The following is a 22,467-nucleotide window of genomic DNA, read 5'->3' on the forward strand; positions in this document are numbered from 1 at the left end:
GATTCGACATACAATCCGACATGGCGCTATCGTGGCACCCTTTTCGCATTGCCGTAGAATATACGCACCGACGAAGTATCATCTGCGTAAAATGGTGTATTGGAAGTACAGACCGATTTCTCAATACAGTTCGTCATACCATTTATGCGCGGCTTGTAACTGGTATAGACATAGGAAGAAAAGTGCATGAAGTGAAGATCAAAGGGGCCACCTAGTGACCTCAACCATCCGAACGCTGCCATTGCTTTTGGGGCTGCCAACCCGCTTGAAACATTTGCGAGGTGAAATGCATGTCCCGTTCCCAGATAAACGGCAGGTCCGCCTCCGGACGCACCTCTTTCCTTTTCCTGGCGTAACGCGACGTGGTCCAGCCGGCCGGCCTTTCCGTCTCTGATTCAACTAGAAGGGAGTTGGTTAAGGTGCGCCATGACTGGTGGAAAAGGGGTGGATGGGTCTTACTCTCTCCTTCTGATGCGGTGCAAAGTGCTACCATAAGCTTTTGTACGTCGTCGCTTACGTACTGGAGTTGTATCTTGGCGTTGGGCGGACTGTTGCGAATGGAGTGCCAGTCCTCAGCATCTGGGCACAACCCTCGCCTGTAGTATGTCCATAGGGTGAGTATGATGTTTGCCCCTTCGTGTAGCTCCTCCATACTCTGCCCCATATCATATCTTGCCTGTGATCCCACGTCAGCTGGCATACATGTGTCACCTCAGGCACGGAAATCTTACCTTGATTTGGTTTTCCCTCGACCACCGAAAGCGGTCTTTCGAGGTGGCTGATATCTCGTGAAGCAATATGAAGATGGCGAAGAAGATTGTCTCGAAGCTTTGTGGGTCCTTTTTCTGCATCAACGCCCAAAGAGTCTTGAGAATTTTGGTCCTCTTTTTCCTCAGCAGTGCATCGTACACTATCGAATCAAACTGCTGGCACACCATGCGGGGAACTGAGAGGTGGCCGGGTGGAAACGGGTAGTCCTTGTGCGTTTCAGGCTCCATTCCTAGATGTTCATCCCCAACCAGCTGGTTGGAACCCATGGTGTGCCCTGAAGCCTTGTCAGCGGAGGCCCGGGTCCAAGCCAGGGGCAAGCAACTTACGTAGCACAAACCAGAATCCCCAGAATTCTTGCATGAACTCCCTAAGGTCGATGTTTTCAGATGTTCCCTGAAGCAGCTTAGTATTTGCACATGTTCAATGGATGGCTGCAAGGATGACTCTCGACTCACTGTAACGTGTCTCATGTGATTCCACCTGCATTACTTGTAAGTGTCTACCATCGGAAAAACAGGTTTGGCCAACATTAATGGAGAAGAACTCACGCAGCCTTGTACGTTTCCTGAACGATGGGGTGCACGTCGTGCCTGTTGGCGAAATTTTCCACAGCCTCAAAAGCGTTCTCTTCTGCATGCTTCACGAACCGCTTGCAGGTTTCACTAACACTGGCTATCGCATAGGGTGGCAGCTTCACAACATGAGGGTTTCCGTGCTTGTCGGTCCAGATGCGATCCGTCACATCGCCAGGCTTGGGCTTAAATCGCCTGACCTTGATTTCGAAAGGTTTGGAACACAATCCCTCGCTGATTTGGATGATCCTGATCTCATCATCCGCCCAGTCCGAGGAGGGTATGTCGTACATGGTACTACCTTGCCACCGCTTTGTCAGTTTCAGATGGGCCTGGCGGTAGACACTGGCTGCAGTGAGCTTCCATCTGCAGCAATCCAGCTTGTGGATGACCTTCTTGGACTGTCGGACATCTTGGCAGGTGAGGCAAGCACCCATCTCATCATCAGGGTTAGGAATGCACTAATGATGTCTGCTATGTATCTGTTGTTGCTGATGCTGCTGATTCAAGGCAAAACATACCCTTTTGCGTTGCATCTGACAGCGAACGCAGGCAGCCATCCGCCTGGTCTTGCTGGTTTGTTTCCTCTCCTCGGTAGATAAGGCGCCCCTCTTCTTGGGCCTCGGTAGACTGGTGGGATCCTCATGACTGGCTGGGCTTAGTGCCTCTGGAGATGACGTGCCGTATGCCGTGGAACTGGAATAGACCTCTTGAGGCAGGTCGAGAAACGATGGTATGCATTGCCATGGCCCGTCGATGGGACTGGCCTCTTTCTCCACGAACTGCCATTCCGACTCCTCCTGGTTTGGTGCGGGGAGGTTTATGGACGGTCTATAGTTCGATTCCATGTTAGCTGAAGACATGACAGATGGATTAGGCAGAGAGAAGGGCGAGTTCAAGACGTGAGCCGTGGATGTGGCATCAGAGTGATAGACGCCTTCGAGGTCGTCATGACCCGATGCGGTCGCACCACCGGTGTGGTTAACCGAGTTGTCAAGGTTGTGGTCAGCGGAGTCGTAGTCGGGCAGCTGCATATTTGCCTGCTGATAGAGGAAAGGATATTGATCAAGAAGTAACGGGATGTCAATAGACTGGAAGTTGAAAGAACAAGGCTGACAGGATCCGTGTGAGAAAGTTGGAAAGCCCGACACGAAGCTGGGGTTGTGGGATGGAGGGGGAGAGAGATAAGGGTAGAGCTCGGCGGTGGCAGTTGGGATGGCATCTGCGGCAGCATAGCCCCAGGGCGTAGGCTGTGTGACGGACGGCTCCAGGTTAACATGTTGCCAGGGTGTGCCGACAGCTTCTTGGGGTAGTGGTGGTGCTGGTGGTGGTGCTGAGCACAACATCAGACGCACGTCCGGCGAGTCGGCAAAGGGTGCAGCAGCGGCCATTGGCACACTCTGATGACATTGAGACTGCATGCTTTCCATCGCCGCGGACACTCCTTGATAGGGATAGCCGGGGTAGTTCCTCTTCTTTGGCCGCATATTGCGGTGTAACCAGTCAGGCACAAAATCATCTGACAGTCCAAAGCAAGGATCCTCGGCGAGGCGTGCCCTTTTCCTCGTCTTAGCAGCCACAGCGACAAACTCAAGTCAATACAGGGTCATTCTACCTTGAGGGACACGACAGACAAACGAGACGAGAGGGAAAAGAAAGGAATTTCCATTACATCGAAGACAGGTGACTCTCCCAGAGGTACCGCGACATGAATCAGCGGACCGGCCATGGCTGCGTGGCAAGGCAGGATCAGTCGAAGTCGAACCAGCAATTCACCCGGTGTGGAACAGCCCGAAGTATAAGATGGCCTATCGTGACAGAATACGGGGATAGGCGACAAGATGCAAGTGGGTTTGCGTGTGGAGCCTATTGAAACCGGTGAGGCGTAAAGTGACAGACAAGGCTAAGGACGACGTCTATAAGTCAAAGTGGACGCGGGATCTTGGTGGGTTGCACAGCATCAATGCCGATGGGCGGCAGGGCGCCTTTCCGAAAGCGTCCAAGGAACGATCTGCCAACCCTAAGGTCTGGAGGTCGAGTTCCCAATGGACCGGGTTCCTACCAGGGGTTGAGTCAGTGTTTGACTGGCTGACGGCATCGGCAGTCTCGTTGCACAGATTGATTTGCACAAAAGATAGGGAGTGGCCAGCCCGGCTTCAACAGAGTAGGGTGGTATCAATTGAGCAAATAGACCGATTGGTCAACCAAGCCAATTTGATTCCGACGACCTCAAGCAATGCCTACGTAGGCCACGTAAGATATGCAATTGGAGTACCAGTACCTGAGGCGAGAATATGTAAGGTACCTTGGATCTTGGTTGGGGTGATTATGTGGTGTTGGGTATTAGGGAAGTTGTTGGCGCAAGCAAGAGATGGAATGGGACTGGTTTCTGACGGGACTGGACTGGACTGGACTTGGATCGTCGGGATTCGCACGAACATGCAGGCAAGGAGGGAAAACTCCAGTGGATGGCGGGAATATTCTGTTCGCGGAGTATGGATGGAGAAAGTGGAAAAAAGTGTGCGTTGTCATCCATCAGATCAGGTCTGGTGGTGGGTGGTTGGTTCTAGATCGTTACTTTCTTGGTTACTGTCGCTGCTTCCTTTTTCTTTTCGTATTGCATTTTCCACCTTTGGTTGCTGTTTCGCAGCCCTGGAACCTGCTCATCCACCCACCGAAAGACGGGGAAAGAGGAATGGGACGGGGGGAAGAAAAAACGAATGAATGAATGAATGAATGAAATAAAGAAAGAAAGAGAAAGAGGCGAGACGAGCAGGCGAGGGAAAGTGTCATGCTGTCCATCCCCAGCTTCCATGGAATCAATCCACCCATCGTTCAAGCTGCTCATCTCCTCCACAACATGTACATCTCGAGGGAAAGGAAGCAGTTAGCGCTGGCCGGCTGTCGTTGACGGCCTCTCATTGGCAGTCAAGCAAACACTTCTGCTGCATTGATATTGCTTATTCTTGAGTCTCTCATATGATTGCTTTCTTTTTCTACACCTGCTTCAATGCTCCGCGGATTTGTGGCTTGGGTCGTGCTGAGTGAGTACATTGCGCCTGGCCTTCCGCCTGGGAGATACATCTGCAATAGCGCGCTGCGTTCCCGGGCTTCTCTTCGTCCTCACGATGAAGCGCAGCTCACTCGGCGCCATGCATGTACGGCAATGCAGCAGGCAAAGAACCTCCCATCCAGAGAACTATCTAACCTACATAAGCAAGAAGCCCGGCCTGCCTCGAGCCAGAGGGCAGCGGCCACTCCGTTGGAGAGGAATGGCTGCCATGGCGATTATATGCTGTTATGTGTTGCGTCGTGTTGTGCTGCTGCTGGTTGTTTGTGCGACCAAAAATCTAGTGTTTTTCGAGGTCGCACAATTGATTGTTTCATTGCCTCGGGCCTCGCAATCCCAGTCGGGATTCGGAACCGGCAGCATGGGTGCAGCGGTCGCGTCGTGCCATTGGCCCAGACCCTATCGAGTCAAGCCAGACGAGAAAGCCAGCCATCCAAGAGATGGCGATTTATATATGTGACAGAACAAACAACTGCGCGAATCGCATCTCATCTCGCAAAGACCCAGTCCCCCGCAAAGCTGCATCGCACGTACTGCGCAATCTTGGGCATCCCATCTGCCTCCCTGTCCCGCCGTACTTGGTACAGGCTGACAGGGGTGCCGCCATGGGGTGGGGGCCAGAGAGGATGCGCGACGCGAGATAACCTTGGAAGACAATGCACCCTTGTCTTGACTGCTGCCGCGCCTTCGACCGTTAAGTTTTATATGATCTCCCTATGGCGTGCTCCCTGACTGGCTGCCATCACAAGACGATTGTGCAATGCTACCACGTACGTTATTTTTCGTCCAGGCGACATGGCCGAAGACCGGCAGAACGCTTTTGACAGGTTATTTTTAGGACGTGTTTATTTTAATCAGCTAGTTTCTAATTTATCGGCTAACGCACGCACCTTTTTAATTAGTTAATTCGAAGTTTATTTAAAATAAAAGTAATATTTTAAAGGGTTAAGCATATAATTAAGCGAATATTAAGGGCCGAGCGCGAGTAATATTATATTTATTAATTTTAACGTACGTCGATTTAAAAGTTAAATAAAATTAAACGCGAGTTATATTACAATTATTTATATAGTATTTTTTTAAACTATAATACTTCTTATAATATTTTTTATAATACTTTTTATAATATTCTTTACTCTTTATAACACTTTTAAAAAATTAAATTAATTAGTTTAAAGTCGATTAAATTATTTAATTAAAATTTATCGATATAATTAAATATAATTAACCGGTTTAAAAATAAAATAAAAAAACGAGACGATAATTAACCGGCTTTTTTCACTTTTAATTAAAAGGTTAAAATAAACACACTATTAAATTTTCGGCTAATATATAAAAAAAAGGGCCGTCACCGGACGCATACTTCTAGCCCCTTTAAGGGGACGTGCGCGGCCTAAAAGCTCAGCTGGCTGACCAGAGTAGACACGTCCTCAATCTCTTGGAAAGCTGCTGAATGCCCCCCCCATGAGAGACTGGCTCCCTTTTCGACATTAGACACGGCTGACATATGCACACAACCCGATATGATCTGCAGGCAGGACGTCCCCGCTGGCAGCCCATGCGTGCGTTGCTACTCGACCGTGGGTCGAATAAGAAGCAAAGCCGCGCGACGAAGGAGATAAAAGAAAGATCCGGGTATCTGGGCCCGGACATCCACTACCCGTCGCCTATTATGGGAGAGACTCCTGCCTCTGCACATCCATCCCCTGCACCAATGATGCCGGTGTGGAATCAAAGAAGCTCCTCTGGAACTCGTTCCTTTTGCCCGTTGGTACCCTACTTCGGCTGCCGGCGACGCTCCCCCTCTCTTCTCTTCGACGGCGTCACGTTCAATGCCAAGTCGATCGGCACACCCCCGGCTTGGGCGATAGCATACACCAATACTGGCAAGTCTGGCAAGCTTTACTCTTCAGTGACCGCTAAACTACCGAACCTGCCAAGACCTTCTCGTGATGCTATGCAGCGGTGGATTCCGCTGCAATCCGCCTCCATCGTATGAGTCGATTGGCTTCTTCGAGACAGCGCATGCAGCAGCTTCTTGATCCGCTTTGGACAAACATGGTCAGTTCTTCGTCCTCGTTGGCAGTTCTTCCTCTTTGTCCAGGAAGAAAAAAAACATCTACTTTTCTCAACTATACTTCGATCCAGCACAAGAAAGTGTCCCATTTCTTACGCCTGACAGATCCCATACCAAAAATGACCGCCATGCCTTCGCGAGAGCCACTTGGCCGGCCAGGTGATGATGGATCTGCGGCGGCTGCAGCCACTCCCATCACTACAACAAATAGCATTCACCCCCGAGGAATCCTAGAATGGCATGCAGCAAGATGCAACATCCTCAGCATAGGAGCCGAAGACGCTAGTCGCAGGCGCCCAATTGTATAATACGACCCTGAATGGCGGCACTACATGGCCTGGCGCCCCCTTCGCGTCTACCTTGGGTACGGCAGTTCCTTCTTCCTCTGCTTCCCGTACAAGGATCTTCGTTCTTCCAACCACACCCTATAATACCGCCGACGGCTTCGGTTGGCTCGCCGGTGCTAGCCCTCGCCCCCGTCTCCCGTCGATGGTAGGGAAGTACCCTCGAAGAACCGTTCTCTCCGCCCTATGACCCCAAGCTCTCTACCTCCTGCAACACGCCGACCTCCCAATCAGCCCCTTGGACTATAAAGGTCCCACCAGAGCCCTGCCTTCCATCGCAGGTGGTGTGCGTTGCTGCTACCAGTCTTGTTTCCTTACGTACCGATGAAACATGGCGGCTCAGACCTCGCTCCCGTCAACTGTCGACCATGATCAGGCCCATCTTGAGGATAATGCCCATAACTCATCTCACCCTCCCGTCATCCCTTCCAATTTTCCATCACAGATACGAGGCCCTACGGCATGGTCAGGGTTAGACGACGACCAGCCTACGCATATGTTCGAGCTTACTGAGCAAGATGTTGCCGACGTAGAGATTGCCTTAGAGCGCTTCAAAGGTGCGACCTCTCTCTCCTGCTTATTACCTCATGTCATGCTGACCTAACACTTCACAGGTCTTGGTATACATGGGGACCAAATCTCTCGGGAATTGTTTCCTCTCCCCAGCCTGGAGAGTCGACTTGACAGGTGTGCGCTGGAAGTCCACAATGGCACTGGAATATGCGTAATCCGAGGTCTTGAGTTAAAATATTCCATCGAGGACTACATGACAATCTACTTGGGCATCTCATCCTACATCGGTAATCGCCGTGGGCTTCAGGACGCCAAGGGATCAATGCTTTGTACGTTTGTGCTCCATATCGCACGGTGCGCGAGAAACATGCTGACCTGACCTGTCGTCTGCAGCGCACGTCACTGATTCGAAGACCTGGACCGTCCCCCTAGAGCGGAGGCACGGCATACACACAAACTATGGCCTGGTAAGAGTGTCTTGGGCAACCTATCCCTATTCCTATGACACGGGTCACTCAAGCTGACTAACTACGCGTAGCCGCACCATTGCGACATGGGCTCAGATATACTATCTCTTCACGTGCGCAAGACGGCAGCCGTCGGCGGTCGGCTGTGTGTTGCTTCTTCCCATACTATATATAACGAGCTGGCCAATTCGGACCCCTCAGCTCTACGCACTCTGATAGAGCCGAACTGGCCTATCCAAGCGTAAGTATGCCCGCGTGTGCCACTCCCACGTCTTTCTCCTCGACTAACCACTGCTCTTTTTTGGTCACAGGAGCCTGAGGCGAAAGCCCCCATATACACTATCGCCGCTCTTTGAGTACTACCGAGGAAATCTACTTTTCTCCGCAGATCCAGCACGCCTAGGTCCTCTCGCATCGGCACCCCGCACCGCGGCCGCTGCCAAGGTTCCGCCCCTAACGGCGGTCCAACAGCATGCTCTGGCGCGGGTGCACCAGGCGGCCCGAATGCACGAGATATGCCTCGAGAGCGAGCCGGGCGACATGATCTACCTGAACTCGTGGAGCACGCTCCATGCGCGCCAGCCCTATCAGGACGGCGAGACGTTCTCGCGACACCTGGTGCGGATGTGGCTGCGCAACGACGCGCTCGGCTGGCCCGTGCCGGAATCGATGCGGATGCCCTGGGACTCGTCCTTTGGCGACGCGGCCGCCAAGATACTAAACCGCCGGTACCCCTTGGTTCCCATGCCCGTCTACATGGAGCCAAGGTATCACAATAACACGGCTGCATTCGTACCGGACGACGATGACGACGATTCGAGTGATGATGAAGACGGCGGGGGCAAGACGGCTGGTGGTGAATCCTCTTCTGCTGGTCCGTCCACTACGACAACGACAACAGCAACTACTATGGACGAAGACTCGAATACTGGACCTCCGGTTGTCGACGATGCTCTCTGATTCCACAATCACAAAACTGAGGCTTTCACGTACCTACTACATATGGAGGGATTCCTCAGGGATTGGGGGGTTGGGGTGCCAGTCTTAGCGTGTCTTTCTTTCTTTCTTTCTCTCCCTTTCTTTTCCGGCCATTTTTAATTTCATAATTAGTCTGTGAGAAGAAAAGTTGAACTACTGCGGCATTGTCAAATGTGCCATGGAACGGTTACTTGTGTGGACAAGTCGGTGTATTTGATAGGTTCCCGGGTATGTACGCCCTGGATTTGGTTTATTTGGTTACTTGCGTACTGGATCGGGAAAAATTGGAATCAAGTTGGTCTTCACTATAGAGCAATTCGCCTCCCTGATCTGGGTGTGCTTGATGACCGTGGTGCAAACAATGCCCCTGCCCTGCTCTATTTTATGGCCGGACGATCCCGAGTCCTGTTCTAGACACATGTAGCGTTCAGAATGATATCATGGAGATGTAAATAAGTACCTGTGGCGTTTCAGGCACGCAATACGCATATATGTAGGTCAACGTGACGTTGCAGGAGCGCGGCGGCTGAGGATGGCTGCAAAATACATGAGACCCAAAACCGGGTTCGACATTAGAGGCACCAACTACCATTGGAATAGTGGTTTGAGATACGATGCGATGGAAAAGTCATGTGAACTCACGATACATACTTAGATCACGAGATAACGTATGGAAGAACAAGACATGCAGTTCAGCTCCCAGATGCGGGGGCGGCAATGCATTACAACATGCCATTCTTGCAGATCTGAGAAGCCTGGTTCGGCCTTGGCTGGTATGGTACGACATGTCATACTTCTTGCTTGTGATACATACGATACGACCTGGGTCCCATCAATACATAGAACCCCAATTCAACGAGAAACTATATCAAAAGTGACCACTGAAATTGGCGAGCGAACACAACGCGCTATCGGAACCAATGATAAGCAAGCAGATGAGCGGGCCGAGAGCTGGCGATCCCCGGCGATCCCCGGCGATCCGACAGTTTTGTCTCGCCCGATAGGAGATCATAGGATATAGCGCGGCAGGGGGATGTGAGGCTCCCCTCTCAAGCTTACAACGGCCCCCAGGTTTGTCTCTGCCGAACCCGGAGATGACTTGCGCCTGGGCGTCCCACAAACCGGGCTGTCAGGCGTGTATGCGCTGATCTCATAGGACGCCTACGAAACGGTCGCTAAGGCTAGGAGGGGTGGTAACAGCCCTGATAACACGCCCCCATACGCCCCCATGTAGCACAAACATGTCTGAGCAGGGATAGTGACACAATAATAGCACTGGAGGCTGACAACACCACTCATTGTTGATAGCGCTAGATACGTGTTCACCTGCCAAAGTGCGAGATACAATGGGTGGCTGTCTTGATATCAATTTAACGTCTATCTCAACGATTGGTATCGTAGGTCGGACCATGTCCGGACTTCAGGCATTGGCTAGTCTATGATGGTCATGAGATTTGATCCTTGCCTTATCACCCCGTCAAACATTGCATAAAGTCCATCATGGGGCGTACAGCTCGTTGATCCAGGATGAGACCTTCTCCGCCACGACCTCACTGTGGTCTAGTTTTCGGTCCATGCATATTAGTAGGTACTTTCGGTGAGCAATGCAGCTAGATGGGCGGTGAAATGGGCACGAACGTCTGGATGGATGGAAATGATGTGCTGGGGTGACAAAACTGGAAGAAAGCATGACTTACGTATACAAAACGCATGTGGCAGGTTGCCTTCGTCCACCATCAACCTCGTCCTTTCCGCCTGCTTCTGCCTTCGCTCAATGAACGCATCCCGGAAGTGGTTGGCGACCCAGTGGTCGTCCTTGCCGAAGAAGAAGAAGAACTTGGGCGGCAGTCTCTTGGCAGCGCCCTCGTCACTATCATCATCAGCAGCAGCGGCCTTGGCATCCTCCCGCCCAATCTCCCAGAGCTCCTCGTCCCACTGGTCCTCGCCGATGACGCGCATCTCGTCGAGCCCCATGTGCAGGGCCTGCCAGACGCCGTCGTGGCTCTTGAGCCAGCGGGCCGTGACGTCGGCGGCGGCCGGCGGCTGGCCCAGCAGCGTCCTGAGGACCCAGTGCAAGGCGGCGTAGGGCCAGAGCCGCAGGAAGCCGGACGCGAGCAGGTGGGCGTGGCGCTCGAGGAAGGCGGCGCTCCGTAGCAGCTCCAGGCGCTGGCCGCTCGGCGAGTGCCGGATGTGCTCGATGGTGGGGAAGAGCAGGATGCCCGTCTTGAGGCGGAGGTGCGGCGCGACCTCGGGCTCGCGGAGGAGCTTGTGGAACAGCTGCAGGATCAAGTAGGTGCCGACCGAGTGGCCGACCAGGATGACCTCGTCGAAGGGCTTTCCCTGCTTTGCGCTGCCCGCATCATCGCCTCCCGGAACCCTGATCTCCGAGAGGGTCTGGAACAGGTAGTTCACCTGGTAGGCCACGTCGCGTGGCGGGTGCGCGGCGCTGAAGGGGGGCTCGTGGTCGGCGTCGTTGAAGCCGGCCAAATCCTGCCCGTAAATGTGGAACCGGGCCCCCTTGGAGGCGGGAGACGAGTTCAGGAGGGTCCGCAGTGCGGACAGGAAGGGCGCGTAGTAGTCGATGAGACCGGGATTACCTGAGATCATGAAGATGAGGACATCCCTGCTGGCCGACCTGGACTCCTGGCCAGCTGGAAAGGAGATGGAGTGAATAGCCATTTCGTCGCTGTACGCAGACAGTACCACGGCAACTTGGAGACGAGTCAAGCCTCAATCAATTGATCTGACGACAGCTGTGGCTCTTACAACAGTTTGGCAGGCTTGCTCCCTCGGTAGTTGGTTACATACAGTGTGGCTCAGGCCTGATCTTCACTGCACTCCAACCCAACCTAAGCTTGCCCCGAGAGCTTATTCTTGCCGGGGCACCGAATGGGACCCAAGTAAAACCCGAGGAACCCCACTGTAGCTCTTGGTTCTACCACCCCCACTGTGACGCCCTGGATGCCCTGAACGCCCTGGAATTTTGGAGCTCGGGAGCTGAATTGCCCATTGCAGCCTGGGAAGCGAGCCTGATTGCTGATGCAATGCTTGCTGGACGCGCTGACGCTCCTCCACGTGCAAACCCAATAGTCTCCAATCTCGAGTCATCCAAGTCCCAGAAATGCCAACAAACACCAAACAGCTAGCGATAGGGCTATCAGACGACCAGCTACTTCGAGAGAAGCCAGCAAAGGCGCCATCCCAAGAATGCGCTTCCCGCAGTTGTTTTCTCTTCTTCATTTTTCGTCGTGATTACTGATAGCAAGTAACAACTCAATCACAATAATGCATCGTTGATCTCGGGCGCTCTCTCTCTCTCTCTCTCTCTCTCTCTCTTTACCACTGCAGTCAGTCTTACGTACTTGCGTCTGTTGACGTCGTTGAACGGTATTGTTGGCCCTCCATTTGATTTGACTTGATCCATGTCTCACTTCTCCATACCTTATCTTATCACATACCGCGAGGCAAGCTCTCAACTCTACCTGCCACCTCGACTGCTGCTAGGCAGTGCCGGCTCAAATGAAGCGAGTCCAGCTTCAGCTTCCCCCCACATGACCACCAGATCACGAGCACGCGACCTGCTTCCATTCTCTTCCCATCTGTCTATCTCCGAGCACCTACACCTACATACATGCAGCAAGGCACCTATTCTCCGCTCTGTCGTGCTGGACCACTTCAAACATTCAACGCTCGTCGCATCTCGCATCGCGGGCCCCGCACAATAGCTTGAACGGTCTAACCTGCCTGGCGCAGCGCCCCTCTAGTTCATGACAACATCCTCCTCCCATGTCTCGCCTCTTTCCGGACTAACCGACCTACGACTTGACCTAGTATCCGTATCCGATATCGAATACTCTCACACACACTCGCTGTTTCATCATTCCAAGACATCGTTGCCGACCGCACACCTACATACATACCTATGATCTGACATCCGTACCCACCAACACCCAACATGACGACGACTTCGGAGCTTCGACACCGGCCGAACGGTAAGGCCGTCCCCGGCGACGAGTTCGATGCCTTCCCCATGGCTAGCCCAGGCGTGGCCGATGCTATGTTGAATATGCAGCAAGCTGGGCACCCTTCGGGGGAGGCCAAGTACGGTTCGATCAGGTCCAAATTCCGCGCATTCACTGCGGCACTATACTTCTTCGGAGGCTCTATGGTGTAAGACAAACCCACCATCATCTACCACCGGGTCATATGTCACGAATATTTTGGATGAGGGAGAAAAAGAAGAAACCCGTACTGATTTATACATGGTCTTGGCAGTATCCATCTCACCCAGTTCCTCGGGGCGTGGTTCTATTTCCTTAACCGAGATCTCTACTACGCCTACATGGCCGTCACCAAGGAGTCCTTCGGCCTGTTAGTCACAACTATGACGCACTGGTGGGCGCCGACCGTGATCAGAATTAGCGGCGATGCATCGACCGCCGACCAGCTCAGCGTGACGCCCGACGGAAGGGTGGAATGCTCGTTCCCCGATCGCATGGTCATGATCGCCAATCACCAGGTAAGGCGCTTTGCTATTCCGGAAATATCTGTTGGAGTCGGGCTAGCTAGTAGGAAGATGGCGGCAAGCTGACTTTGAGATCAAACAGATTTACACAGACTGGCTATACCTGTGGTGGGTGGGCTACACCAATAAACCCCGGATGCACGGTCATATCTACATCATTTTGAAGGAATCGCTCAAATACATTCCCATAATTGGGCCCGGGTGTATGTTCTTCAGCTTTATCTTTATGTCGCGCAAGATGGCCGTCGATCGCCCCCGCCTCGCGCACCGGCTGCAGAAGCTCAGGATGAAACATGAGGGGCCCGACGGTGAGGAGTACCTGAACCCCATGTGGCTCCTGCTCTTCCCGGAAGGCACCAACCTGTCGGACAATGGCAGGGTGAAATCAGCGGCTTGGGCAGAAAAGATAGGTGTCAAGGACACGGCGCATCTGATGCTGCCCAGAAGTACCGGCACCTTCTTCTGTCTGAACGAGCTGAAGGGGTCGGTCGATTATGTCTACGATTGCACAGTAGCATACGAAGGCGTACCGTAAGTTCCTCCGCCTCCCAGACACCGAATAAAGATTTTGGTATGAATGCGTTTGAGTTGTTCATGTTGGGCTGACACTCGGTAACCTATAGCCGAGGAGGATTTGGCGAAGAGTACTTCACCCTGTCCAGCACGTTCTTCCAGGGCCGCGGCCCGAAATCTGTCAACCTCTACTGGCGGCGTTTCGCGCTGGCAGACATGCCCCTGCACGACCAGACCGAGTTCGACGGCTGGCTACGCGAGCGCTGGTACGAGAAAGATGCGCTGCTGGAGCAGTACGTGACGACGGGCCGCTTCCCTGCCAACGGTGCCGGCATTAAGGGCCACATCGAGACGGAGGTGCGGACGCAGTACTGGTGGGAGTTCATCAAGATCTTCACGTGGCTCGGCTGCTTCGGCTTCTTCCTCACCTCTCTGACGCGGTTCTTGCTCAAGTTCCGGGATTCCTGATCCACTTGGTTTTAAACCACGAACTTTGGCGGGGATCGCTATTCGGACTATGAAACGCGGTTGGGTTGGAGGAATACGACATCCCTCTTTTTGGGCGCGTACACAAGAATGTGGAAATTATGGAACCAGGATGGGCTCATTGGGGGCATTTTATGATTTTGTTTTCTTTTTATCAATGATACCAATGTAAGAACGGAACGGGCGTGGAGCCACACCAAAACATCCTGGGGCATTCTCATGGAGCGGCGTTCCCGTGTGCTGGATTTTGAGACGACATGCACCTCGGTTGGACAAGGCAGGCAGGACGGAATGCTTCACGGTTGGGGCATCAGTTTGTTTGTTCTGATTTCTTGGTTGCGTACCGACATACATTACTTACCGGATGGAGCATACAGCATCGTTTAAAGAGGTGAGCTGGCAGACAGACGGGGCAAGCTCAGGCGTCGCATCAGTGCGGTCTTGGTATGTTTTCTAAGGCAGTATTATACCTCACTACTCACGTTATGTATGACTGGTAGTTTCATTTTCGAAATCCTGGTGAAGCAGATATGTACATTATGGAGTCTCTACGATCGCCTATTTTCAGTCATATTTACGGGAACCTTTTTTTCTCACGACGAGATCGGCACCTCCCTCCCCGTCTTACCGCTCTCTTGCACGGCCTCGATGATCTTGAGCACGTCCCGAGCCTGCGATGCGGGCACGGGCACATCCTCCTCCTTGCCCGAGGCGAGGGCGCGGGCGAAGGACTCGTAGATCTTGGCGTAGGTGGGCGGGGGCTCGACGTTGGGCAGGTCCCGCTGGGAGACGGCGCCGCCCTCTCCCAGGATGGCGAGCTTGCCCGCCCACTCGGGCCCCTCGCGGCCGAACTTGGCATCCGAGGTCGTCATGCCGCTCTTGAGCTGGGGCTCCTGGGTGTCGAGGCCCTTCTTGGTGTAGGAGCCCTTGGAGCCGCGGATCCAGAAGCGGGGCTGCTGGGTCTCGACGCTGAGGACGCCGATGCGCACGATGGCCGTGAGGCCGGTGTCGGGGTAGTACAGGTGCGCCGTCAGGGAGTCCGGGTCGACGGCGCTTCCGTCCGGGGCGGAGCCCGGGTAGAACTTGCCCTGGCGCTGGCTGACGAACTTGGCGTAGACGGTCGCAGGCATGCCGAAGAGGGTGTAGACTTGGTCGACGAGGTGGGTGCCCAGGTCGTAAACGGCGCCGCCGCCCTGCTCCATGGGCACGGTGCCCTTCCAGTTGGTCGGGTGCTCCATCTTGTAGCGGTCGAAGTGGGTCTCGAACTCGACAACGCGGCCGAGGGTGCCGTCCTTGATCAGCTGGGACACGGTCGCGAAGTCGGCGTCGTACCGGCGGTTCTGGTACACGCAGAGCAGTTTGTTCTGCTGGGCGGCCAGGGCGGCGAGCTGGGCGGCCTCGGCCGAGGTCGGGACGAAGGGCTTCTCGCAGAAGACGTGCTTGCCGGCCTCGAGGGCGGCGGTCGCGAAGGCGAAGTGCGTGGGCGGGGTGGTGCAGAGGACCACGACGTCGAGCGCAGGGTCGGCGAGCAGGCTGTCGAGGGCGGTGTGGTGCTGCAGGTCGGGGTAGTCGGCGGGGGCCGAGTCGCCGGGCTTCGGGCTGCGCTGGAGGATCGAGTGCAGCTTGAGCGAGGGGGTGGCCTTGATGAAGGGGATGTGGAAGATCTTGGCCGACATGCTGCGATACACACTCTAGGTCAGTCTATATTCCCTGGGACGACCCAAATGAAAGTCGGAGAGACTTACCCGTAGCCGACGACGCCGACGTTGAATTGCTTGGAGCTCGCCATCTTGAGTGCTGGTTTCTTGTTTTGCTTCAGATAGCTAAGGGGAGATAGATGCTGCTGCTAAGCTAGAATACGTGGGACAACGGGGGATATATAGTTCACGAGAGACCAAATCTGGGAAAGCAATGTCCTTCGCTTGAAGAATCCGCAGCAGATGCAGCACACTGGCACTTTGTAAGCAAACCTGGCCGTTCGACTCTCGTAATAGCCCCTACCGATGGCGGGGTGGACAGTGGGATGGTGATACCGTCCCACACATTACGATGTCCTTCTCCAACCGTGACTGACTGACACCACAGCGGGGACGCTTGCCTCAAAGCTTCACCCCACCACAGCTAGAAGCGAAACAGTGGGCAGCTCACAAGCTAAAAGCGCTGGAGCTAGCTCGTCTAGCCTGCTAGCTGATGAGGACCGTGTTGCGTCATTTCCCTTTCGGGTAGGAATAGCAGTTGGTGAGAGAAGAGTGTTGTCGCAACGGGTCCAATTGAGTGCTTGCTAATACAAGATGTCTCGGCATATTTTTTTGGCTCGAGGCCGGAGGATGGAAGACAAGGACAAGGACAAGGACTGTTGGATCTGTCGTGTCAGAAATATACCGTCTAACGCCGTTTCTGGCAATGCGAAGAGTTGAGATCCCGAGAAAGAGCACAAGAGCGGTCCACTAGTGCACGTGTCATATTTCGTCGGTGGTAGCAGATACTTGTTGGACACGGAGCAGTCTCCGGGAGTAATGATCCATCCAGTCTTGGGAGGGTGAAGAAAGGTGAAAAATAAATTGTAGAGACAGACATGCGCAAGAGCAGAAGTCGAAGTTGAAGCAAAGTCTGTCTGTCTGACTGTCTTACCCCAGGCGCCAGGCCATGGCAAGCTGTCAGTGGCATATAGAGCTGCTGAGTTTAGGGTCTTATCTGATTGGTTTTAGTGGCAGAGAGCGCTCCAGCAAGGGCTGCAAGGGCTGCAAGGGCTGCAAGGGTAGCCCCTCCATGATCGGCGCTCGTAGCAATTTCTACCGAGCCGCCCGCACGCAACCGATTCTGTAGAATCCGGCACGTCAGAACCCCCAAGACATCAGCAACAGGTAGGAGAAATAGGGCCACAGTTTCCCCAGAGCTGCGCGCAAGAGATGGAAACCTGAGCAAACGCGGCAGCGAACCCTTTGACTTCCTGCAACCATGATCAGTGCGTCTGGTCCATCGGGTCCAACGACAAAGCTCGATAGCTGCTGCTGCTGTTGTTGTCGCAAAGATGAATAGACTTCGGACGACAGCGACATCCGTGTCCGCCGCCTCGCCGCCGGCATGGAGGATCAAGACTACAACAACCACGACCCCACGACGGCGATGCTTCTCCGCCACCCCGCCCCGGCGCGAGATCCGCGACGCCCGCACCCTCGGCGACCGCATCGTCCCGCTCTACAAGAGCAGCTCGACCTCGTCCCTGCTCTCGCTCGAGTGGCCGTCGCCCCCGCGCAACGTGCTCATCATGCCCAAGCTGCACGCGCCGCCGGTGATCGCGTCCACCGTCGAGTTCGCCAAGCACATCCACGGCGAGTACCCGAACCTCAACCTCATCTTCGAGAAGCGCATCGCCGACCTGCTGCATGAGCGCCTCCCCTTCCCCGTCTACAGCTCCGAGCCCATCCACTTCCCCACCCGGACCGACCTCGTCGCCACCCTCGGCGGCGACGGCACCATCCTGCGCGCCGCCAGCCTCTTCAGCCTGCACACCTCGGTCCCGCCCATCCTGAGCTTCAGCATGGGCACGCTCGGCTTCCTGGGCGAGTGGAAGTTTGAGGAGTTCAAGCGCGCCTGGCGCGAGGTCTACATGAGCGGCAGCGTCGTCGCCATGAGCGACCTGCAGGGCCCGCACACCCAGGCGGCCGCGCTGAATACGTCCCCGCCGTCCACCTCGGCCGCGGGCCAGCACGACGCCGCCGAGATCCAGAAGCGCTACGAGGGTTGGGCCAGCATGCGCGGCCGCAGCATGGGCGTCAACCGCTCCTCCAAGATGCTGCTGCGCCACCGCCTGAAGGTCGGCGTGTATGACTCCGACGGTAACAACGTCAACGAGCAGCTCATGCCGACCTCGACCGCGGCCTTCCCCGTCGAGCCTGCCATCCGCAACATTCTGGGCTCCGGGCAGCCCGACGTGCACGTCCCGGACATCCACGCCATCAACGAGCTCGTCATCCACCGCGGGCCCAACCCGCACCTCGCCATCGTCGACGTCTACGTCGGCAACCGGTTCCTGACCGAGGCTGTCGCCGACGGCATCCTCATCAGCACCCCGACGGGCTCGACGGCCTACTCGCTGAGCGCGGGCGGGACCATCATCCACCCCCTGACCAAGGCGATGCTGCTGACGCCCATCTGCGCCCGCACCCTCAGTTTCCGCCACCTGAGCCTGCCGCTCAACAAGAAGGTCGTTTTGAAAGTTAGCAAGAAGAACCGCGGGCGCGAGCTCGAGGTCAGCATCGACGGGAAGCGCAAGGCCGGCGTCACCATCGGCATGGAGATCCGCGTCACGGGCGAGGAGGTCGGCCGCAAGCCCAAGGGGGCCGACGGGTGCCGCGACAATAGCTGGACGGGCGGGGTTCCCTGCGTCATTCGGAGTAGCGGGCAGGGGGACGAGGGGGATGATGATGATGGGTGGGTTGGGGGGCTGAATGAGAGGCTCAAGTTCAATTACCCGGTGGGATGAAGTGTATCTGATCAGCTGCGACGTAGACTCTTGGGATACCGGGATGGATATTTAACGGATACATGAACGAATGATCCGACACATAAATTGCAAGTGATCCAGAATTACTACATGACGCCCAAATAGGGTACCGTGGCCCCGGAATGTCCCAATCACCATTTCACCAGGAGGAAGTGTCAAGTAAATGATTGATCCATGATATCTGAATACCACAACATCAATTCCCATGAGATGAACTCTCACCAAACTCGGAGCACCACAGTCTGGTGAGGGGGATGCCACTGAGTGACCCTCGTGCGGCTTCTTGGTCAATGGATCTATACCATGGTGTAATCGGCGTGTAAACATGATTATTCAACTCTCTGATTAAACACCGACTTAACTAACCAACGTAACAACTGACCCGACGTCAGCTGATATGGCATATGAAATGGTATAGCTGTTGGTCAGTGAATACAGTACTAACCTGTATTTGAATAAACACTGAAGTGGGTGACTAGCCATAATGTCTGGTTGATGTGGATGGTCCGGCAAAGTACACGACGTGATGGCATCATCATTTAACCGTCAACGATACGGTCCACGTGGAATTATTAGATGTTTAACCGGCAATGATTACAGTGGACGGGAAAGTTGGGATAATCAATTCAATTGGATTAGTCGCTGTCTACAATGTATTCATATGTAACGCTGACTAAAACCATCTACTGTCGCTTCCCCTTTCTGTATTCCGAGTCATTGCCGAAATAGTGGACAGCGACATCCTTCCACATGTCGTCGACGTTTGATTGTCCCGGACCCCTGGCGGCAGCAGCGCTGGAGCGGCCCCCATGCGCATTGCCAGTGGCTTCGATCCATGGAGTAATCGCACAATCCAACGTCATTTGGCGAATCCTCTTGGAGTACTTCTTGCTTTCGGCGTCATTTTTGGCACGATATCTAGTGGAATAACAATAGAATAAACGGTCAGTATTATTATCCCAATGGGCGGGTTGGGGTAAGTGGAATAAGGGCAAGTGGAATAACGGTCAGTTGAATAACTTACGGCTCGTTATAGTAAGGCTCGGCGCAGAAAATCATAGACTGGATTGACACCAACACCTGGAGTAAAGTTGATTGCTCCGGGCGCCACGGCTCACCAGACCAAGTGCCGAGCAGGCTTAGACATACGTAGCCGCTGCTGTAGAGGTTGGGGTTAAGGCCCTCGTTATGGTAATTGGTGGAGCAGGGCATCGTTCGGAACCGGACGAAAGGCGGCTTCTGTGGGAATTCGAGTGGCAGGAACATGTCAAACAGGAAGAAGCCGTCGGCGTACGGGGTGTCCTTCGGCCCGATGACGAGGAACTTCAGAACGTCTAGACGGGAGCTGCCGTGCCGAACGAATACGCCCTCAGGCAGCGAGGATTGCAGGGTCGTGATTTCCCGAATCACGCGCTTCATGCGTTGGCGGGGAGGCTGGCCGGTGCTTGCCTTCGTGGCCGCCGCATTGTAGTGGTGTGAATGCAGAATTGCGTTATCGGGGACTTCTGCCAGGCCGTTCTCTCGGTGGTAATCTGCGAAGGTCTGGATTGCTGGTGCTGGGGTGATTCGCAGGGCGGCCATGGATCCAACAACAGCCTTCTCACGGTACGTCTGAACAATTTTGAAAATGCGTGAATTCCAAGCCTGCAGGTTGGCCATGGTATTGTCAGTGGCGTCGCGATGAAGGTTGTGCTTTTGGTCGTATTCCAGCGTCTTCCTGTTTCTCTCGAAGATTGCCTGAAGCCTGGATTCCAGTGACTTCCCAGTGGTGTCCACGGCGTTGGCTTCGCTGCCAATACTCCTCAACTTAAGGAAGGAAATTCGGTTCAGCCGGCCTCCATCGCCGTATATGCTGCGTGCTTGCTTCACGAGTTGCGTCGTGGCGGGATGGTTTGCTAGCGCTTCAATGAAGTCGAGAAGGCCGTCGTATAGCTGATACTGTTTCTGTATCTCTTCAGCAGAGTCGTTGACGAGGAGGTCTGAAGCCCAGCTCAGCAGGTCGGAGCGAGCCAACATGAATGCCACGAGTCCCATGTCTTCATTCAAGCAATTCGGTAGCAGACGGGCCAAGAGTCGGAACCGAAGCTCTAGAAGCATTATCAGTTCCGAGTCCTGCTGGGGAGTATTGATACGCGACGGCTTGCGATTAATCAACCGCAGCAGGATAGGTTCGGGCCTAGCGTAGCCTACGCCTTCTGCGTTGGTACCATTGTTGGTCTCTTTGGGGCTCGAGGAGATGGACGCAGTCGACGATGGCTGGGACTGCGAAGTCGCAGTGGCTAGCATCCACACAACAACAAGTCGGCCTTGGGAGCAGCAGTGGTTGAAGACGAATCTGGTTCCAGACACGCGTGCTTTGATTTCGTGACGGTCCAACCATCCTGTGGACACCGTGGAGCCGCAGGGACAGGTGATGGCGTGGCAGGACTGCTTGCCGCAGCAAAGACCACAAGCCAACTCGACCTTCTTAGTGCCGGACCGACGTGTTTGTTCCTTCCACCACCGTTGGACAGACCGGGTGACGTTATCGGCGCTTAGCTCGATCAATCTAGAGCAGCCGGCGCAGTGAGCAGGCACCGTTGATGACAGGAAACGCTCGAGACTCGTCAGATGTTGGCGGTCTTGTACGCGAGAATCGACATCACCGCCATCAGGTCTTCCATCAATGGAGGACCCCGGCGTGACTGGCGGTGGAAGCGAGTCTTCCGTGGCCTGTGCTGGACTGGAAGATTCTCGTTGCCGCTGCTGCTGCTGCTGTTTAGCAATCTGCTGCCGAAGCCATTTGAAAAACATGGCGAAGCAATGGACGCAAATGAGGGCACCAAGAATGATAGGATAAAAGATCAAAAACCCGCGGGCAGCCATTTTGTCGTATTGATGTGAGTGCTGGTGGGATTGGGGAGATGAGATTCCAATGGCAGAATGCGCACTTGAGCATGTTCTGGGAGGAAACGAAAGATGCCACAGTGGGGACAAGGTGAGCCTGACAATGAGTCTGGTTCGGCTCCTAATAAATGGAAAGAACCACCAGAGTTAGGTAGCTTCCAATTTTGCCAGGCATCCTATTGATTGACTAGGTGCAACTGGAAGCAGCTCGCAGGCAACGTAGGCACTGAAGGGGACATTGGAAAGACACTGGACTAATCAAAACAGCCAACAGGTGGAACAATGGCAGCAATATCAATTTACCGAGGTATTGTTTACTCTATTTGTACGGAATGTTCGAGTGCTTCGTCGAATGCCGATGCTCCTAGCTATTCCAATCGATTATCGCCATACATATATATGTATACACTTTATTAAGGAAGGTGGTGACATTAGGCCTGGCTGGGTATTCCAAAGTTATGTTGAACCAACACTCCTGCAAAAGGTCACGCTTTCGGTCTAATCGTACACCTAGCTCTTTAATAATCACCGCGCCTCTGCATATTTTAAAGAAACTGCCGCCGCGTTGGGTCCATGTGAAGTCTATTGCACTTACCTTACCCACTCATCTAATCCAGAAAGCATCTGAGATTTGGGGATTCACCGCAACACCACTTGTGGCTCGATGGATGTGCCCCAATTCGAGCTTGCCCTTTTTAGACCTCAGTCACCTTTTAGGTGAGAAGTTTAGACCAACAAGCATGCATACGTGGTCGTGG

At 54.1% G+C, this 22,467-nt stretch overlaps 7 protein-coding genes across 7 annotated transcripts; 3 read left to right on the forward strand and 4 right to left on the reverse strand.

Annotated features, from left to right (window-relative positions):
• Window positions 1–220: 220 nt before the first annotated feature.
• On the reverse strand, window positions 221–2,830 carry PG986_004229 (uncharacterized protein; the record flags this gene model as incomplete). The annotated part of the gene is made up of 7 exons (XM_066840451.1): window positions 221–399; window positions 460–676; window positions 732–1,045; window positions 1,098–1,164; window positions 1,227–1,251; window positions 1,320–1,804; window positions 1,865–2,830. 7 exons carry the CDS (start codon window positions 2,828–2,830, stop codon window positions 221–223), a joined length of 2,253 nt encoding a protein of 750 aa, XP_066703078.1.
• A 4,335-nt stretch (window positions 2,831–7,165) lies between these two features.
• Window positions 7,166–8,774, forward strand: PG986_004230 (uncharacterized protein; the record flags this gene model as incomplete). The annotated part of the gene is made up of 5 exons (XM_066840452.1): window positions 7,166–7,391; window positions 7,449–7,676; window positions 7,741–7,814; window positions 7,886–8,055; window positions 8,126–8,774. The coding sequence occupies 5 exons, from the start codon at window positions 7,166–7,168 to the stop codon at window positions 8,772–8,774; spliced, it is 1,347 nt and encodes a 448-aa protein (XP_066703079.1).
• Window positions 8,775–10,290: 1,516 nt separating this feature from the next.
• On the reverse strand, window positions 10,291–11,471 carry PG986_004231 (Lipid droplet-associated hydrolase; the record flags this gene model as incomplete). Its single annotated transcript, XM_066840453.1, has 2 exons — window positions 10,291–10,352; window positions 10,490–11,471. The coding sequence occupies 2 exons, from the start codon at window positions 11,469–11,471 to the stop codon at window positions 10,291–10,293; spliced, it is 1,044 nt and encodes a 347-aa protein (XP_066703080.1).
• A 1,276-nt stretch (window positions 11,472–12,747) lies between these two features.
• On the forward strand, window positions 12,748–14,298 carry PG986_004232 (uncharacterized protein; the record flags this gene model as incomplete). The annotated part of the gene is made up of 4 exons (XM_066840454.1): window positions 12,748–12,962; window positions 13,068–13,311; window positions 13,400–13,848; window positions 13,941–14,298. 4 exons carry the CDS (start codon window positions 12,748–12,750, stop codon window positions 14,296–14,298), a joined length of 1,266 nt encoding a protein of 421 aa, XP_066703081.1.
• Window positions 14,299–14,909: 611 nt separating this feature from the next.
• On the reverse strand, window positions 14,910–16,105 carry PG986_004233 (uncharacterized protein; the record flags this gene model as incomplete). Its single annotated transcript, XM_066840455.1, has 2 exons — window positions 14,910–15,993; window positions 16,062–16,105. The coding sequence occupies 2 exons, from the start codon at window positions 16,103–16,105 to the stop codon at window positions 14,910–14,912; spliced, it is 1,128 nt and encodes a 375-aa protein (XP_066703082.1).
• Window positions 16,106–17,347: 1,242 nt separating this feature from the next.
• PG986_004234 (uncharacterized protein) lies at window positions 17,348–18,802 on the forward strand (the record flags this gene model as incomplete). The annotated part of the gene is made up of 1 exon (XM_066840456.1): window positions 17,348–18,802. The coding sequence occupies one exon, from the start codon at window positions 17,348–17,350 to the stop codon at window positions 18,800–18,802; it is 1,455 nt and encodes a 484-aa protein (XP_066703083.1).
• Window positions 18,803–19,506: 704 nt separating this feature from the next.
• On the reverse strand, window positions 19,507–21,616 carry PG986_004235 (uncharacterized protein; the record flags this gene model as incomplete). The annotated part of the gene is made up of 2 exons (XM_066840457.1): window positions 19,507–19,741; window positions 19,848–21,616. 2 exons carry the CDS (start codon window positions 21,614–21,616, stop codon window positions 19,507–19,509), a joined length of 2,004 nt encoding a protein of 667 aa, XP_066703084.1.
• Between the last annotated feature and the right edge of the window lie 851 nt (window positions 21,617–22,467).

Source organism: Apiospora aurea (assembly GCF_038362705.1).
Source record: "Apiospora aurea strain CBS 24483 chromosome Unknown utg000003l_segment0_segment0, whole genome shotgun sequence".
Classification (NCBI taxonomy): Eukaryota; Fungi; Ascomycota; class Sordariomycetes; order Amphisphaeriales; family Apiosporaceae; genus Apiospora; species Apiospora aurea.